This window comes from Cynocephalus volans, chromosome 9 (genome assembly GCF_027409185.1).
Source record: "Cynocephalus volans isolate mCynVol1 chromosome 9, mCynVol1.pri, whole genome shotgun sequence".
Classification (NCBI taxonomy): Eukaryota; Metazoa; Chordata; class Mammalia; order Dermoptera; family Cynocephalidae; genus Cynocephalus; species Cynocephalus volans.
This window is the reverse complement of record NC_084468.1, coordinates 152,595,535-152,614,771: the sequence shown is the minus strand read 5'-3', so window position 1 is coordinate 152,614,771 and position 19,237 is coordinate 152,595,535. Positions and strand designations below refer to the sequence as shown.

General features: G+C 40.6%; 1 protein-coding gene across 1 annotated transcript; it reads right to left on the bottom strand.

Annotated features, from left to right (window-relative positions):
• Positions 1-11,350: 11,350 nt before the first annotated feature.
• Positions 11,351-19,000, bottom strand: LOC134386014 (transmembrane protein 14C). The gene is made up of 6 exons (XM_063107897.1): positions 18,644-19,000; positions 17,825-17,899; positions 17,429-17,505; positions 16,508-16,609; positions 12,899-12,986; positions 11,351-11,869 (listed from the first exon to the last, which is right to left on the bottom strand). The coding sequence occupies exons 2-6, from the start codon at positions 17,845-17,847 to the stop codon at positions 11,815-11,817; spliced, it is 345 nt and encodes a 114-aa protein (XP_062963967.1). The 5' UTR covers positions 17,848-17,899; positions 18,644-19,000; the 3' UTR covers positions 11,351-11,814.
• Between the last annotated feature and the right edge of the window lie 237 nt (positions 19,001-19,237).

Genomic DNA, 19,237 nt, shown 5'->3' with positions numbered 1-19,237 from the left:
TTTTTTCAGTTGTTGCAGCACCATTTGTGAAAGACTATTCTCCATTGAATAGCCTTTGCTCCTTTGTTAAAGATCAGCTGGTGATATTTATTTGGATCTGTTTCTGTGCCCTCTATTCTGTTCTCCTAATCTGTTTGTCTATTCTTTCACTTACACCACACTATCTTGATTTCTGTAGCTTTATAGAAGTTTTGAAGATGGGTAATGTAAGTTCAACTTTGTTTCTATCCTTCAATATTGTATTGACTGTTATGGGTCTTTTGTCTCTCAATATAAATTCTAGAATCAGTTTGTCAATATTCACAGAATAACTTATTGGGATTTGATTAGGATAACATTGAATCCAGATCAAGTTGGATAAAATCGACATCTTGACAATATTGTGTCTTCTCATCTATGTACATGGAATCTCTCTCCATTTATTTAGATGTTCATTGACTTCTTTCACCAGTCTTGAAGTTTTCCTTATATACATCTTGTACATATTTTGTTAGATTTGTACCTAAGTATGTGGGGTTTTCTTTGGTTTGGTTTGGTGCTAAGGGAAATGGTATTGTAATTTCAAATGTTCATTGCTGGTATATAAAAAAGCAATTGACTTTTGTATACTAGCCTTATATCCTGATACCTGCTATAATTGCTTATTACTTCCAAGAGTTTCTTTGTTGATTCTTTGGGATTTTCTACAGATGGATCATGTCATCTGCAAGCAAAAACAGTTTTATTTTTTCTTCCTAGTCAGTATGCCTTTTATTTCCTTTTCTTATCTTATTGCATTAGTTAGGACTTCTAGTACAATGTTAAATGGAGTGGTGAGAGCAAACATCCTTGCCTCATTTGTGATTTCAGTGGGAAAATATCTAATTTCTTCCCATTAAGTATGATGTTAACCATAGGGCTTTTGTAGATGTGCTTCACCAAATTGAGAAAACTGCTCTCCATTCCTAGTCTGTTAGGAATTTTTATTATGAATGGGTATAAGATTGTGTCAGATCCTTTTCCTGCTTCTACTGATGTGATCATGTGATTTTTCTTCTTTAGTTTGTTCATGTGTGACAGGTTACATTAATTGATATTTGGATGTTGAACCATCCCTGCATACCTAAGACAAATCCCACTTAGTTGTCATGTATAATTTTTTTTATACATTGTCAGATTTGATTTTCGAATATTTGATTGAGGATTTTTCATCTATGTTAGCACACACATGTGTGTACTTCAAAAAGTTTGTGGAAAGATAGAATTAAAAGATAATATGACTCTTTCCACAAACTTTTTGAAGTACGTGTGTGTGTGTATGTGTGTGTTTGTGTGTGTGGAGAGAGAATGCATAATGTTAGCAATTGGTGACCTGGTGAAACTAGGTGAAGGGTATATGGTTGTTCATGAATATTACTGAGACTTTTCTGTAGATTTGAAAATTTTCAAAATAAAAGGTTAAAACAAACAACATAAATATATAAAGCAAAGTTTTATCATAAATACAGGAAGAAATTGATATAACCATGGTCAAAGTGGGATTTTTTTCTCAGAAAACAGAACCAGAGGCCTAAAATAAGTAAATGAATGTTTGAATAACACAATAAACAAAGTTTATCCAATGTGCAGCATATAAAACTTTGACCATTAAGGAAAATCTTCACGTCCTTCTCAAATGCATGTAACATTCACAAAAATTTGACCCTATGTTAAGCCACAAAGAAAATGTCAATATTCAACTGTAGAAATATGTAAGCCACATTTTCTTTCCACAGTTTAAGAAAACTAGAATATAACGATAAAGTCTATCCAATTAAAAAATAAAAAAATATTGTTGTAGATGATACTTAGTGATTCAAAAAAGGAAATATCAAAATTGAAATGAAAAAACCTTTAGAAATAGACTTCTGTATTAAAACTTGTAAAATTCAGCCAAAATAGATCTCAGAGGGAAAAAGAACTATATACTTGATCCATTTGTGAAAACAAGAAACACTGAAAGTATGTTGAATTTCAGCATAAGTGATTAGAATACTAAAGTAAAAAGGGATTAAAGATAAAAGTATAAAATAGTGATAAAAGAAAAGATTTCACTGCAGTAGCAACACCTAGCACCCAGACCTTGGTTTCCAAAACCACTGTCCAATAAAAGGAACCAAGGCTTCTTGGAGAAATGGCTGAGTCTAGGACTGGCTGATTCTAGGAAATATACAAGGTGAGCCTGGAGCATCTTGTAGTGCCAGACAGTAAGAAAGTTCTAAAAACACAACAACCTATACAAACAAGCCAAAAAAAGTCTAGATTAACAGGCTATGTCAAAAGGACACAGGAGCCAACTGAAAGAGCTTTCCATGGCCAAAGCTGCAACAATTTGAGCAAGAAAACTAATAAAATATTATAACCCTAAGAAAAAATAAATACCATGAGCCTATACAGAAATGAATGAGAGAAAGGAGACAAATCTCCCATGTATCAGAATTCCAAATAATGTATGTTAATACTCTGCCCTCAGGGTGGTGGAGCATAACTCCAAACTCCTTATGTGTGGAACGTGCACAGTGGCCTCCTTCTGAACAGTATAGTATGGAAAGAGGGAAAAAAGAGTAACTTCACAGTGGAGAAACCTAACAAACACTACCTCAGCCGGATAATCAACATCAACAGCAATACCATGGTCATATATGTAACCTGGATATAATGTGATAAAAATGGCACTTTATGTCTGCGGTCTTCCTCCTAAAAACCTATAACCCCAGTCTGACCATGAGAAAAACACTAGACAAATTCCAGTAGAAGTGCGTGGAAGTGCTGGCCAGTTAGCTCAGTTGGTTAGAGTGCAACCTTCTAATACCAACGTCATGTTTGGATATGTATACTGGCCAGGCACAAAAAATAAAAAATAAATAAAAGTGCATTCCACAAAATAGCAACTAGTAGCCCTCAAAACTGTGAAAGTCATCCATAAAAAGGGAAGTATGAGAAACAATCATAGCCAAGAGGAGCTGAGGGGGACATGACAACTAAATGTAATGTGGTGTCCTAGGTTGGATCATGGAATGGAAAAAGGATATTAGTTAAAAATGAAATATAAACTTTAATGATAATTTTTCAGTACTGGTTCATTAGTGTAGCAAATGTATCATACCAATGTAAGAGGAAATAATAGGGGAAGCTGGGTGCAAGGTGTGTGGGAACTTTCTGTTGCATCTTCTAAATTTTTCAGTAAATTTAAAAAACTGTCCTAAAAAATAAAGACTTTTTAAAAAGTAGACTATTCCGCCCATATTTACTAAAGTGCCTAACATGTACTAAGTGTTGTGCATATGTTAGTGTCAAAAGGGTTGTTTTCCCTACTCTTCATAGAACATATCTTTTGGAGGCAGATGTTAATAAACACACACACAAAATTTTGTATGTGCAAATTATGATGGTGCTATTAAAAAAAATCAGAATGTTATAGAAACTAAAGGAGGGATATAAATGTAGGAGACCATTGAATGGTTTTATGTCTAGGAGTCTATTTACAGTCTAATTACTTAAAGACAGGGACCCATTCTGAGAAATGCATTTTTAGGTGATTTCATTGTTGTGCAAACATCACAGAGTGTATTTACACAATCCTAGAGAGTATAGCCTCCTCCTACACACCTAGGCTGTGTGGTATGTGGTCCATCATTAACTATAACATTGCTAAGCAGTACATTACTGTATACTTGAAATATACTTCTGCCTGCTGGGTAGAGAATGAATTGTGCAAAATTGCCAAAACATGGAAACAAGAAGTCCTAGCATAAGATTATTTAAATAACCAGGTAAAAGATGGTGAGCTTGGACTTGGGTATTTGCAATGGTATGGGAGAAAACTGATTATGGCTATTGATAGAAAGCTATTGGTTTTTGGTAATGATCTCATTTATTGCTGCTATATAGAACTCTTAGCTCTAATAGGTTTTTAGTTGCTTGTCTTGGACTTTCTAGATAGATAATTATGAGAGCTATTAAAAATGCTTCATTTGTACTATTTACACCCCACATTTATTACTTTGTCCAATGTCTCTAGAACAATGTTGAATCTTGTCAGTGATAGCAAACATTCTACTATTTCTAACTTTAACATAAAGCCATAGGACTAGATTAGAGTAGCTAATAAAATCCTAAGTGAGGTAATATGCTTGGTTTAACAGAAGCATTTACAGTAATTTTGTTCAGATTGATACCTAATTAGAAAATATACATGAAAAAAGTTCCCAATCATAATAACAAAACTATAAAACATTCCACGATAATTTTACCAAAAATGTAAAAAACCTTATGAGTAAAGCTCTAAAATTCTAAGACATTAAAAAAAAAAAAACTATTTAAATGAAGGGATGTACAATGTTCCTGGATTGAAGAGTAAATATTTTAAAGTCTTAGATCTCTCCCCCCAATTTATCTGTAATACAATGTTAAATATCCCAAAGAAGTTTTCAAAATTAAAAGACTAATTCTAGATTTATCTGAAAAAGTAACTGTGTCAAGAAAAATCTGAAAAGTAACAATGATAAACTTGCCCTACCAAATATCAAAATACAGTACAAAATTACAGCAATTAAAGCAATTTTGCAGTGGAACAGAAGATACATAAGTCCATGGCAGAGATAAAAAAAACCCAGAAATTCAGTACATGGTAAAGGTGGCATTTCAAAGCAAGATGAAAGGAATACATTACTCAATAAATAATATTGAGGAAATGGCTATGTTTTTGAGAAAACAATTCAATCAGATCCCTAATTTGCATCATCACACACACAAAAAAAAAATTCTAAAGAAATTAAAAATAGAAATCTAAAAAATAAAAGTACAAAAGTATTGACAGAAAATAAGAGAATTTTATTTTACACTCTTGAAATGAAGGATGTTTTCCCAAGGAAGACATGAAATCTGAAAGCCATGAAGAAAACATGATAAATCTGATTCCATAAAAAGTTTTAATTTCCACATGACACAAACAAAAATCAAAACCCATTAAAAAATCAAAAGGCAATAAATCAGAGGAAAATATTTTTAATATGTACAACAAGGAACATTTTTTTTTTTTTTTTTTACTTTATAGAGAGACTCACATTCTCCAATGTTTTCCAATAAGCAACACAGAAACCAAACGTGGACAAAAGATATGAAAGCTAAGGTCACAGAAAAAATAAATGTAACTGGTCAATAAATGTATGAAAAGATGCTTAACAATTCCTAACTAAATTATTACAACACTTAGATAACGATTTAGGCATAGATCAGGGGTTGGCAGACTGGTCAGTGGGTCAGATCAGTCCACTTCCTGTTCTTGTGCAGCCAGCAAGAATGGTTTTTACATTTTTAAACAGCTGAAAAAAATCAAAATCTCATTACTATTTTGGAATATGTAGAAATTATATGAAATTCATATTTCAGGGTTCATAACTATAGTTTTGTTGGAGCACAGCCATGGGTATTCATTTACGCACTGTCTATGGCTGCTATCGCATTACCACGGCAGGGCTCTGTAGTTGAAACAGAGAATATGGGTGATTAGACAGTGTTAGCAAAGGTGGGGGGAACTACATCTCTCAATAACTATTGGTGGGAGTGTATTGGTGAAACCTCTTCTGAGGGCAAACACAATTTTAAATGCTCATATGCTTTGACTCAGCTTTTAGGAATGTAACCTGAGGATTCATTTGTACATGTGAACTGGGATTTAAATAGTAATTTTCCTTGATACAGCATTCTTTGTAATAGCAGAGGGCTTCAAAACAGGACATATTCCTATCAGTAAAAGAATAGTAAATTAAATAGTAATATCTATATAATTAAAAAGCTAAAAAGAAGTATGTTTCTATGTCCAGATAAGGGTATTGTTAGCATAAGAAAAGCAAAGTATAGTAGAGTGTGTACACTGTGACCTCACTTCTGTTAACAGGAACCCAAAAAGAATACATTTATGTTGTAATACAAGCAAGAATAACAATGGTTACCTCTTACATTGGGAGACTGAAGGTCAGGTATGGGAAGGAGCCTTAATTTTACTGTATACCCTTCTGTCCTGTGTGCATTCTTTATCACAAACATATTTTGTCTCAATTTTAAACAGCCTTGTTAAGTATGTATTTTTATCATTTTGGAGTAAGAAAAGGCTTTATAAAGCAAGGGAACAGATCTGGCTATGCAAAAATGTAGAGATACTAGAAACAAAGTTAAAACACAATAGGCTAAGAGAAAATGCAATATTAAAAAAAAGGATTAGTACCCATCATACACAGAAAGCTTCCACAAATCAGTAAGAAACAAAAATAAGGGGTTTTATGGCTTTTTATTTTATGTAGAAAATAATCATTTTAACAGTTCAGAAAAGGAACTACGAGGAAAAGTGTGAGATTCATGGAGGGGTAGGAAGGATGGAAAGCAGCATCCAGCATTTCTGAGAAGAAAGTCCACCATCCTGTTTTCTGTGTTTTTGCTGAATGTACTACTTATCCAAGCACAACTGATCACTGAGTGGGGTATTCCACCTTCTCTCTGTAAAAACAATAATGCTGAATATCCAAACTTCCACCTTGCGAAAACCTCATATGCAACAAATTGTAAAGAGTCCCTCCATGGTTACCATCTGTATTAGTCCATTTCTGTTGCTTGTAACAAAATATGTGGAACTGGGTAATTTATAAACAAAATGAAATTTATTGCTTACAGGTTAAGAGGCTGGGAAGTCCAAAGTCCAAGGAACATATCTGGTGAGGTGATCCTTCAGCAATGCAGGGTGTCACATGTCAAGAACGGTGGAGCAGAGAGAGACTCACATGCTCTCCTTTTAAAACCCTCAGAACCATGTCCCTTACCACCATTATTAATCCATTCAGTAAGGCACAGTCCAACAATCTAATCACCTCTTCAAGGCCACACCCTTCAATACCATAATAGGATTTCCCACCCTCAACAGTTACAGTGGAAATTAAGTTTCTAATATATGAACTTTGGGGGACATAATTCAATCAATCCACAGCATTCTGCCCCTGGCCCCCAAAGTTCATGCCCTTCTCACAGGTAAATATAGTCATTCCATCCCCAAAGTCTTATTTCAGCTCAAAAGTCCAAAGTCTCAAAGTCCCATCTGTGAAGTCAAAACAAATTATATATTGTGAAGATACAATGGTGGGACAAGCATAGTGTACATATTCCCATTCAAAAAGGGAGAAATAGGCCAAAAGGAAGGGGTAACAGGTCTTAAGCAAGTCTGAAACCCAGCAGGGCAGGCATTAAATCTCAAAGCTGGCAGATCATGTACCTTGACACCATGTTTGACATCCTCTGCACGCTGGCATGGGGGTTGGGTCCCCAAGTCTTTGGGCAGCTCTGCTGCTATGGCTTTCCTGGTCTCAGGCCATACTCCAGGTCTCCCAGGCAGGTGTTTCATGCTGATAGGTCCACTAGCTATTCTAATTAGCTATAGCTAATTCTGGGGTCTCCATGGCAATCCCACTCTTACATATCTGCTAGGCATAGCATTGTTGGGATTTCTCTGCCACAACTCTGACCCCAAGTTTCCGCTTGGCATTGCTCTAGTGAAAGTGGTCTGTGATGACTCTGCCCCAGCAATAGATCTCTTCCTGGGTCACCAGGCTTTCATACATCCTTTGAAATCAGGGAGGAAGCTCCCAAGGCTTCCCAGCTCTGGCATTCTGTAAGCCTACAGAACTAACACCACATGGATGCCACCAAGGCTTCTGGTTTGTATTTTCCAAAGCTGTGGGTCCAGCCACGCCTGAGCCAATTTAGCCATGGCTGGAGCAGCCAAAGTAGCTGGAATGCTCGTGCTGGAAGCAGCTTCCCAAGGTGGCCCTGGGGAGCAAGACTGTGGAGGGTGCCTCAGACATGATCCCCAAGACCAATTCTGTCTCCCTAGGCCTCTGAGCCTGAAATGGAAGACATAGCTCCAAGATCTCTGAAATGCCTTCAAGGTATTTTTTCTCTTCTCTTCATAATCCCTTTCTTCTATACTCTTCTCCTTAGCAAATGGTCACTGGGCTGCACCACTGCATTTTTCTCCTGAAAATGCTCTCTGCTTCTCTGCCATATTGCCCGGCTGAAAGTGGGTCAAATTTCCTGGGTCAGCACCTTTAAGTTCCACATTCCATAAAGCTTTTGGGCATGAACAGAATGCAGCCAAGTTCCTTGCCAGTTCATAGCAAGGGTGCTCTTTGCCCCAGTTTCTAATAAGTCTCTTCTCATTTACATCTGAGACCTCTTAGAATGGTCTTTACAGTCCATACTTCCATAAGCATTCTGGTCACCACCATTTAACCAGTCTCTAAAACATTCCAAGTTTTCCGTTTTGTTTTGTTTTGTTTTGTTTTGTTTTTGTCTTCTAAACTTAGCCCAGCATCTAGGCTTTTTCTAGCCTGCTCCTCCAAAGTCCTCTGGCTTCTCAACACCCAGTTCCAAAGCCATTTCCACATTTTCAAGTATTTGTTATAAGCAACATCCCACTTCTCTGGTACCAGTTTTTTGTATTAGTCTGTTTCTGTTGCTTATAACAAAATACCTGGAACTGGGTGATTTGTAAGAAAATGAAATTTATTGCTTACAGTTTTGGAGGCTGGGAAGTCCAAAGTTCAGGGAACACACCTGGAGAAGTGATTCTACAGCAATGCAGGATGTCACATGGTGAGAATGGCAGAACAGAAAGAGAGAGACTCTCAAGTGCTCTCCTTTAAAAGCCCTCAGAACCATGCCCCTAACCTCCATTATTAATCCACTCATTATGGCATGGTCCTACCATCTAATCACCTTAAGGCCACACCCTTCAATACCATAATAGGATTTCCCACCCTCAACAGCTACATTGAGAATCAAGCTTCTAATTATGAATTTTGAGGAACACAATTCAATCAATCCACAGCACCATCTCATACTAAATAAATCTTGCTATTGTCACAGAAAAAAATGAGAATAACAGATTGAGCTCAAACTCTTTAGCCAGAGATACAAAGATGTGACATGTGCCTTGCACTGTCATCTCCTGCTGCTGCCAATCTCACACCCTTCACTCCAGTCATATGGGAGGAACGGACTTATCCAACTGTGTCATAGTTTCAGGCCTCACAGGTGCGTGTGTTAATGTTCCCTCTACCTGCAACATTTGTCCCTGTCCTTCTCTGTGAATTCCTCACCTTGTAAGGCTCTGCTTCACTTTCATCTCCCCTGTGAAGACTTTCTGGACTCCTTAAATAGAACTGCCCATTCCCTTCTTTGTGCCTCTTAGTAATGTGTACTTGCCTCTATTACATACTTGGGATGTCCGTCACTTCCACTAGACTCGAGTGCAGGCACCATGACTAGTTCTTTGTACATCAAGGACTGAGCAATCCTTAGGACACTAATCTTTCATAAACTGCAGGTAAGGGGGAGGGGACTTGGCAAAGGCGTTATATCACAGCTGCCAGGCAACCAAGACCTCCCGCAGCCCATCCGTGGGTAGCCTTAGACTTTTCAAAGCTGACCGCTTGGAACAAAGAGTCACAGTGGGATCTACTTTGCAGCTAAACTAATTTCTATCTTCAGGGAAACTTATCATTCAGGGTCTGATGCTAGGGCCCTTTCTCTAGGCCTGAAGGTGGCCCAAATGGGTGCCCTTTGGAAATACTCTATGACATGAAAAACTAGGGACAGTATCATGATTCAAAATTGTGCCTATGGAAGCCTGACAGGATGGTAGCTTTGGATGGTCTATGGCCTTCTTGTGCCTACACCACTGCAAGTGCCCTTAACTGTCAATAGCCAAGTGTGTATGTGCATATGTGTGTGTATTTGCATGGGTACACATGCATGTGACTGGATTTGGAGGGAGACGACAGAAAATATTGACAAAGATTCTAATCACATTTAATCATAATATCTTACATAGCTATTTATCATGAAAATCACCCGAGGGCTACATTAGAACACAAAACGCATCTTTCTGATGGACTAATATAGAACGAGTATTGGTTTTCTGTTTGGTGTACCTGTGCCTCTGGTCTTAAAATTCCTATGATTCAACTCTCTGGGGGACAATAAGTCATAACTAATACTCACCTCTCCCTGGCCCTCACATAGTAGCAATGTTTGGGTAAACAAGTTAGACAAAGGCCAACTCTAAACACATACATCACACATATGGCTCTTCCTGGCTCAAGAGAACACTGGGCCACCTGTGGGTGTTCTGACAACTGTAACACCCTGTAACCACCACTTGTTTCTATTTTTCCCAAACACATTTCTATAATATCAAAAAGATAATGAAGTATTCTACCTTCTTGATTTCTTTGCCTCTTTTCCTTTAGACTCTACAGGACCAATGTTTGAAATCAAAATAAGCTGATTTGCCAGGGCATGAGCCACACCACACACCATTGAACTGTTTGTAAATGGATTTGTTTCTACTGTTTAAAACAACAATTTGGTACAACTATATGATGAAAAGCAATTACTATGCAGGAACCATAAAATAATTTGATTTATTCAATGTATTTGCAAGCATGTGACATCAAGCACCAATACTTTCACTACAGTAATTTCTATCAATAGCAGAAAGTGAGGAAAAGACCTGGGGTCTCAGTGGACCAAAAGCTTAATGAGTCATTGCTATAATGGAGCTGTCCAAAACTCTTATTTTGATCTTGGCTGCATAAACAGAAATACATAGTCCAGGATACAGTACCCTGGTCACACCCCACTTGTATAGAGTCCTGGGAATCACGACTGAACAATGGCCCTGTCAAGCTGTATTATGTCTGGAAAGTTACAAGGATGGTGAAGGTACTCAAAACCATGTCACATAAAAAAGGATGAGAAAACCAAGACCGCTTTCAAGGAGCTTAAGCAAATATATAAAAGTGCCTGAATTACACTCTAAACGCAACCAATTCCAGGTAGGGTGGAGGTGAGAAGCAAATACCCTTTCATTTTTAGGGAGAGAAAACTAAGGCAAGAGATACCTGATTGAGTTCTCAATGCTGAAAAAAATGAGGTGAAAATGTGCCAGTATGCAGTTAATGTGTCCCATGTAGAGTCCAAACTAGGTAACTGAAGCTCTAGACAGGCCTTTCACTTTCACACTTATAGACGAACTTAATTAACCAAAATTTCATTTTTTTTCTTGCTTAGTCCTAATCTTAGAGATCCTTACAGATCATTTTAAAAATAAGCTTCAGTGCAATGTATAATCAAATAAATTTCCTTGGTCCTTAAATTATTCAAAAGTGAATAATTCCTAAATATAATATTAACAAAGTATGTTCACACTTCTGTATCTTCCTGCTGTCCACATCTCATTCTATGCTCTAGACACCTTTGGCAATAAAGACAACATAGAAAGTCTTATTTATAGTAAACTTTATTTTCATTGATATTTCATTTTAACATAATTTCAAAGTAGGTCTGAGCTCTAAGATAAACAAAAGAACAGACATACTGAATCTCATAAAGAGACTTTTTTCATATTGTTCTCTGAACAGGGCATGGGATCTCAGGGTCCCCAACGTTGAGACTTAACATTGAGATTTGATACATACAGAAAGAGATAACATCAATACACAAGAATCAAATTGCATGAAGGTATCAATAAGCTCTTGTGTTACACACTCACCACTTCTGTAGGGCTGTAATGGTAACACTCATTTTTTCCTCTATCAAGTTCAGTGCTGTTTTTTGTTATTTTATTTTTTTAAAGTAAAATGTCAGAACATGTAGAAATGCTGCACCTATTTCTCTTAATAGACTGAAAATAGTGGAAGTTTGGAGATTTTGAATTCTTCTGGAGTCCGAGCTGGGACATGCTTACTACTGATGGGGTCTATTCAACATACTAATTCCAACTTTGGCGACCATCAGCAAACTGTTCAAAAAAACAAACAAAAAATATCAGTAAAAGGACAGAACAGGTAACTATTTTGGCTCTGCAGGTTCCTCACAACAGCACAGGGAGGAAAGTACCATGGCAGAGCAGTCAGAGATAAAACTTCCATGTCTGGAGGAACAAAAGAAAAATATGCCAGACTTATATTGAAGTCTCAAAACAGCACACAGGGGCTAGAGTTCTTAATCCAACTGCCAATAATTTGAAGAGGTGACGAGATTGAAGGTGACAGAAATTAAGGCCTACCCACAGTCACAGAGCTAAATAATGGTAGACCTCCAGCCTTCCAGTTTACTGCTCTTGATCTTGGTCTACACTGACTCTTTTTCTTCAAGTATAAATCACATGCATGATAGCATTGCAACTACAATCAAACTAGAGTGCATCATCTTTTTCAGAAACAGATTTTTAAAAATTCTCCTGCCTTCAGGATGCCTTTATTATACTTAAGGACTAAATTTAAAAAAACACATTGGCTTGAGTTTTAGAATAAAAGTTAATTAGAAAACCGGATTCAATCAAAAGTTCCCTTTCAGCAAAATTTTCAGTAACAAAGAACACCTATACAACTAAGAAATACAGAACCCACCCTGAATGTCACCCAAAGAGCTGCGGTCATGTCCTTGCACTGAAGCTTCTGTCACTGTAGGGAGGAGCCATGGTGGCCCAGGGAGCACATATGAAAACAAAAGCATTTCCTCAGTGAATGAATATGCCATTTTGACATTCAATCAGCTATTTTTGCAGACTCTCCTATTTGTGTGTAAATTAAATAATTTCACTTAATGCCTGGCATCATGTATATGAAACCAAGTAAATTTCTGAATATACAGATGCTCCTCAACTCATGATGGAGTTATGTCTGGATAAATCCACCATTATTTGAAAAAACTAAGTTGAAAGTGCATTTTCAATGTACCATTGTAAGTCAAGGACCGTCTGTACAAAGTACCTTGGGTAATAAAATAACTGCACACTGGTATAAAAGGGTAATAGAATGGAAAGTACCTGGCTCCTGCAATTAAACCTGCAGGCATAAATTTTCCAGAGTGGTAGAATCTCATTCCCATAATGCCAGCCAAGGTCCCAGATGTAACTGATGAAAAAGATAAAGAGAAGGGTCAAAAATCATTACATCTTATATGCAGGGGACCCACCTGCTTTTCAAGGCCTAGATCCCTACAAGGTACTTATTCCTTGTTCTCCACATGGCGGAGCTTCATGGCTGCCCACATCCTTTGGGTCTAAGGACAAACACTGGCCAACTACGGCCCTTCACAGTCTGGGCCCAGCCTGTCTTTCTGGCCTCATCTCTCACTACTTTTCTGCAATACCCACACTTCAGTCATAAATATCAACAATTTTGTCCAAAATGCTGTAGGCTTTTTTTCATGCCTTGCAGATACTATTTCCTCCATCCTGCATGCTCTTCCCACTGGACATCTCTCAAAACACCAACTACAGCACTGCACTAGGCACTGGAGAACACAACCGAAGTCAAATATAGTCTCAGCCTTTTCATAGTGTTTCAAGTCTTGAGGGGTTAGACTGTAAAGAATCACACAAGTAAAAACAAAGTATAATTTGTGCTACAGGAACAATTAATGCTACGCAAATAATATAATAGGGGGAGACCTATTCAGGGACCTCATGCAAGGTTTAGCAAAGAAGGGAAGACTGAGCTGAGATCTGAAATTAGAGCAGGAGTTAATGAGCTGAGGGGAAAGCACAATCCAGGCAGAGGAACAGCAGATGCAGAGGCCCTGTGGTGAGAGGGAGCAGAGCACATTCAAGGAACTAAAAGCCCACTGTGGCAAAGAAATCAAGACATGGCTGGAAGAAGGGCCAGACCACACACAGCCTTTAAAGCCATACTGGGAATAGTGGTCTTCATTTTAAAAACAATGAGAAGCTATTAAAAGCTTTTAAGCAGAGGGATATGTGAACAGAGCCGCATTCTAAAAACAGAATTCTAGCTGTATCACAGAGAACCAATTGCAGGGACAGCGATGAAGTCACTTCCTCAGGAACACAGGCAAGAAAGAGGGAGAACTGGGATTAGGAAGTGGCTGCAGAGATGGAGAAGGCGACAACTCAGGATGGTGGTAGAGAAAGCACTGATAGGACCTGCTGATGAATTAGTCATACAGGTGGAGGAAGAGCAATCAGAACCTGAGTGGATGGAGAACAGAGGACGGGGTGTGTGTGAGACCACAAGGCCAGGTCTAGGCAGAGGCCTCAAGATTTCTGAAAGACTCAACCAGGCAGCTGTACTCATGAGAGTACAGATTGGAGGAGAGAAAAATTTGACAGTTACTTGTGATTCTGTGTGATGGAGTTTGGATGTGCTGTCCCCTCCAAAACTCATGTGGAAATCTGATCCCCAATGTGGCAGTGTTGGAAACTGATTGAGTCATGGGGGCAGATCCCTGATGAATGGATTAATGCGCTCCCTGGGGGAGGGGAGATTAATGAGTTCTCACTCTATTAGTTCCCATGAGAGCTCTTTGCTTGAAAAGACCCTGGCACCTTCTCTCTCTCTTGCTTCCTCTCGCCATGTGATCTGCTTGTACCCACCAGCTGCCTGCCACTTTCCGCCATGAGTAGAAGCAGCCTGAGGCCCATGACAGATGCAGCTGTCCCAGAATTGTAAGCCAAATAAACCTCTTTCCTTTATAAATTACCCAGTCTCAGGTGTTTCTGTTATAGCAACACAAAATGGACTAAAACACTGTGGTAAAGGTATGGGCTTCTATGACATTGTCAAGTGAAAGAGAACAAAGAAGGTAAAAAGAGCCAGGCCTTAGGAAGGTCAATATTTAATGGCCACAAAGGAAGATGGGTTGACAAAAGAAAATGAAGATAAAAGGAAAACCAGGAGAATGGGAATTGATTGGCCAATGATGCTGAGAACAGCTAACAGGCCAAGCAAAATGAGAACTGAAAAATGTACACTGTGTGGATTGACTTGCATCCCAAGTTTTATGTATTAGAAACTTAGTCCCCACTGTGACTGTTCAGAGGGTGGGAAATCCTGTCATGGTAACTGAAAGGTGGGGCCTTGAAGAGGTGACTGTGAAGATTGTACCTGGTGAATGGACTGATCCACTTGGATAACAGGGGTGGTTCTGAGGGCTGTAAAAGGAGAGCACGAGAGTCTCTCTCTCTCTCTGCTCCACCATTTCTGCCATTTTGCCTGGGTCACTGTCACCACTACTGTCACCTCACCAGATGTGTTCCCTGGACTTTGGACTTCCCAACCTCCAAAACTACACACAATAAGTTTTGTTTTCTTTATAATTAAAAAAGAGAGAGAGAGAAAGAAATGTACCCTGGATGTTGTACAAACACAGGTCACAGGTCAATGGAGACTGAAGTGGGTCAATAATGTGTGAGGGGAGAAAATGGAGATGGAGTTTGAATTTTTTAGGGAAGTTTCCAAAGGGAAAGAAAAGGCAAGCAACTGAAGGAAGAAGTGGGGTCGCAGAGGTCCTTTTTTTTAAATTGGTGAGAGATGAGCTCGTGTGAGCATCAATAGGAGGGATCCAGCTAAAAGGCAGAATATAAATAAAAGATGGGATCCTCGGTCATGTAAAGCTCCAGGGAAGGTGCAGGAGAAGAGGACCCAAATCCCCTGGGGTGGAGGGACTGTCCTTGGAGAGGAGGGAACAAGACAAGGGAAGGCATGGAGGCCGATAGCTTGAAGGGAGGCCTCAGCTGGTGGCTGCTATATTTTCTCTTAAGGTAAGCATGAGGTCATTTGCTGAAAGTGGAGGAGTGGGATCTGAGATGGGGAAGAAGAGATCTGAAAGTCACCGTGGAGCTTGAGGTGGGAAGGTGTTAGGTAGTGCTGAGACCTGGGTGCCTGCTCCTTCCCTAGCACACTCTGAATCAGCCACGGCCGGCCTCCTTTCCCAGCCCACGTCTGACATGTACAGACCACTCTGCTCACACACCTGTTCCACTCTCACACTCTTAAGGGCCAGATCTGCATTTGTTCTCACTGTGGCTTTGCAGACACAGTGAGGGACTCACATTCCCAGCAGTGCCTGACACATGGGTGGAGACCAGTAGAAATGTGCTGAAAGCCGCCCTGATAAGTAATCTTCCCTTCCCAACACTCCTCGCTTAGTGTGCTGCTCACAGTTCGTTTTATGCTCATGTTTTACTCAGCAGTAAGTTGAAGGGAAGGCCTATGTGTTCCACGCTTAGCTGATTGCTATAGAGGTAAGTGATTTTCAAATGGGAAAAAAACAGTACTGATGCAAACATGACCCACATGTGTGGTATTTCAGTAGTGCCCCAGCAGACAGTCTTCAGTGGGCAACTTCCATGGTTAACAGGCATTTACTTAGCTTGTACAAGGAGAGTACTAATTGCACTGGGTAAATCTAAATTCATGATGTATGAAAACCTTTCCATACTCTGTACATAAAAGATAAACAGAGACTAGCACACCCGGCCTGCCCCATTTTAAAACTTTCTTAGGAGTTGGCAGAAGCACAGAAACTGTCAGAAGTGTGAAGAACCTGCCACATCCCACCAAACCAGGGCCTCGTTTTACCAGGTAGAGTATTCTGGATACATAACGGCACTGAGACACTGAGGCAGACGCACCTAGGAAAACCCAGACATTCCTCGGATCCTGAGACAGCTGATAGGCACCCAGGCCTGCTAAGCCCCCAAAGAGGAGTCCGGCAGCCAAGGATGGCACGCTACCTAGAGGGAAGCAAACACAGGCCTGCGCTGTAAGGTCAGACACTTGACTACCCCTCCTTACAGAGGAATACAGCACACAGAACTTTTCTCAGCATGGTTCATAACCAAGGCTTTCTCAAGCAAGAAAATGTTGGGGGGAGTTTGCTATCTTACCAGAGAAGCCAGGGTCTTCCCACCCCATTCCTCTCTGCTCTAACAGGCAGCACTTTTCCATCTAAGGAGGAAAAAGGGCACTTCCATCTAAGAAGAGAAAAGATCTTCCATCCTTAAACCAGGCCCAATCAACCAAGGGCTGGAATTGTGTATGAGCAGGACCTCATGTAAGTCACAAAAGGAAAGGGAAACAGGGCCAGTCAGTTAAAAAAAAATTGGAGAATAAGAACTCTGGTGTGTGCATATTGGAGTGGGGATGCAGATAAGGATGGGGGTGGAGGAGGTAGAAACAAGCACATTCACTGACATGCTTCTACCTAGTTTAATGAGAGCTCAAAAAATAAATACGTGAAGATTAGAGGTTTCCTCCTACTTGAAGAGCCCAGAGATGGCACTTTAGGGTCCAGGCTAATATATGGCAGTCAATGATAATAACTTACTACCACCCCTGCCTGTCTTTAGATAAAGAGGCAAAACAAGTGACTGGACAAGAAGCCTGGCTTGGCTTGACCAGATAACCACACGCGAGTGCAGGAGAAGCTATGGGACTGACAACCAACCCTGTGCTCAAGCTGGACGGCCTATGGCAAACTTGACTCAAGCAGGACTGCTCTTTGGGGACCCTGAGAACTGTCTCCAAGAGGCTAAGTACCTACAACACCTTACCTGCTTTTGCATAGCCAATGATCCCACCAGAAGCAATCAGTGCTGCATAGCTAAAGCCAAACCAATGTAAAGGCACTCTGAAAAGGCAAGAGTGAGAAATCAGTGCCAATCACGGTTTAAAAGCAAACCACATAATCATAGGATGGAATAAAATGTCATCATTCCAGACATATTCTATCACTGTACAAACGAAAACAAAGTCTACAGAGGCTGGATGACTAGTCAGTGGCAGGGCTGGAACCCAAACTCAGGTCCCTGGCTGCCTGTCCAGTGTTCCTCCCACACCCCGTCGTGCTGCCCCAGGCAGTTTCCTCTCGAAGCTCTTTTCAGCTGGGGAAAGGAACTCTGGATTTGACAAGCTCCTGGCGATTCCATTCCCATTTACTGTGCACTTACAGTGAGCCGGTGTCCTTCTGCATTGCTCTCTTCCCACTGTCCAGACAGGAGACTACACCAGGCCTGCACCTGCGGCTGGATCAAAGGTGGTTAAAAGCACAGCTCTCGAACAGTCAGAAAGAAGTGGGTCCGAGCTCCAGCTCTAGCCCTTAGTAGCTAAGAAGTAACAGGCAAGCTACCCACCCTCTCTAAACCCCAGTTTCCTTCACTGTACCATGATAACCATGGTACCAATTTCCTGGGGCTGTTGTCAGCATTCAAGTGTGGTAATATGTGAAAGTGCTTGGCCTGTGGTAAATACTGAACAGATATCAACCATTTTTGTAATGCCCTCAATTCTAATAACAAAGGCCCACAGGAAACTGAGCAAGATTCAATGACCAGCCACTTTTACCAGTTAACCAAGTTATTACAACATCGGAAAGCAAATACTCCAGTCCCTTCAACTATTTCAGTGTCTCTTTAGGGAGGAGTAGAGGTGCTGCTTTTCACCCCTGCTCCAAGAATGAAATTATTAAAATACCCAACGTTTGTAAACTTTTAGAAACGTCTGCTTCCAAATCACAGTTAGACTGGGAAAGGGGGAGGGGAGGACAAAATAGTACCCGGAAACCCTATTCGTAGTTACACGTGACACTGCACCCTTGGGAAAGTAACTATTTCCTTAAAAAACAGTATGTTGTATCAGTGAGTCCAACAAGATTGAAAGTAACTCACGCCCCTTTTGTTCTGCTTAAAGAATTAAGTTTCCATAAAAACTGGGGGTGGGCGAGGGCCTTGGAGCCGTGCCCAGGGGCCTGAATTCAAAGCGGCACTTACCTTGTGTTTCAAGACACGGAGCAATAAAATCTCCAGGACACAAATCAGCACCGCGCTCCGTGGCTAAGCACCCGCCTCCGGAGCTCAGGGTTCCCCTGGGATTCACGACCCACTCCACGGAAGGCGGACAACGAGCGGCGACGAAAACACCCACGACGCGGCCCCACCCCCGCCCGGATCGGGGGACGCAAAGCAGGCGGCAGAGAAGCCTCTAAATAACTCCGAAAAGCCAAAACTGACGTAAAATACAATAACGACACTTCCCAGGTACCCGAGCCGCTCTCCCCAAGGTCTGCGCAGATGGACAAGCGGGTGCGACCCCTGCCGGGTTCAAGGTCTCGCCGGAAACCGCGGCGTGCGCGGTGTCCGGGGGCGGGGCGCGGGGCGGGTCTTGGCGCGAAGAGTCCCCGCCCCCGCCGACACCGGGCCGGGGCGCAGACGGGCGGAGCAGCCTCGGTCCCACCGGCAATGCGGAGTTTGAGTTCGGCCTTGCAGGAGGGCGCGTGAGCCGGGCCAGGCCGGAGTGGAGGCCACCGGTGCTGATGGAAACGGCCAGCACAAGTGACTCGTAAGAACGGTCCAGTGTGGACCAAA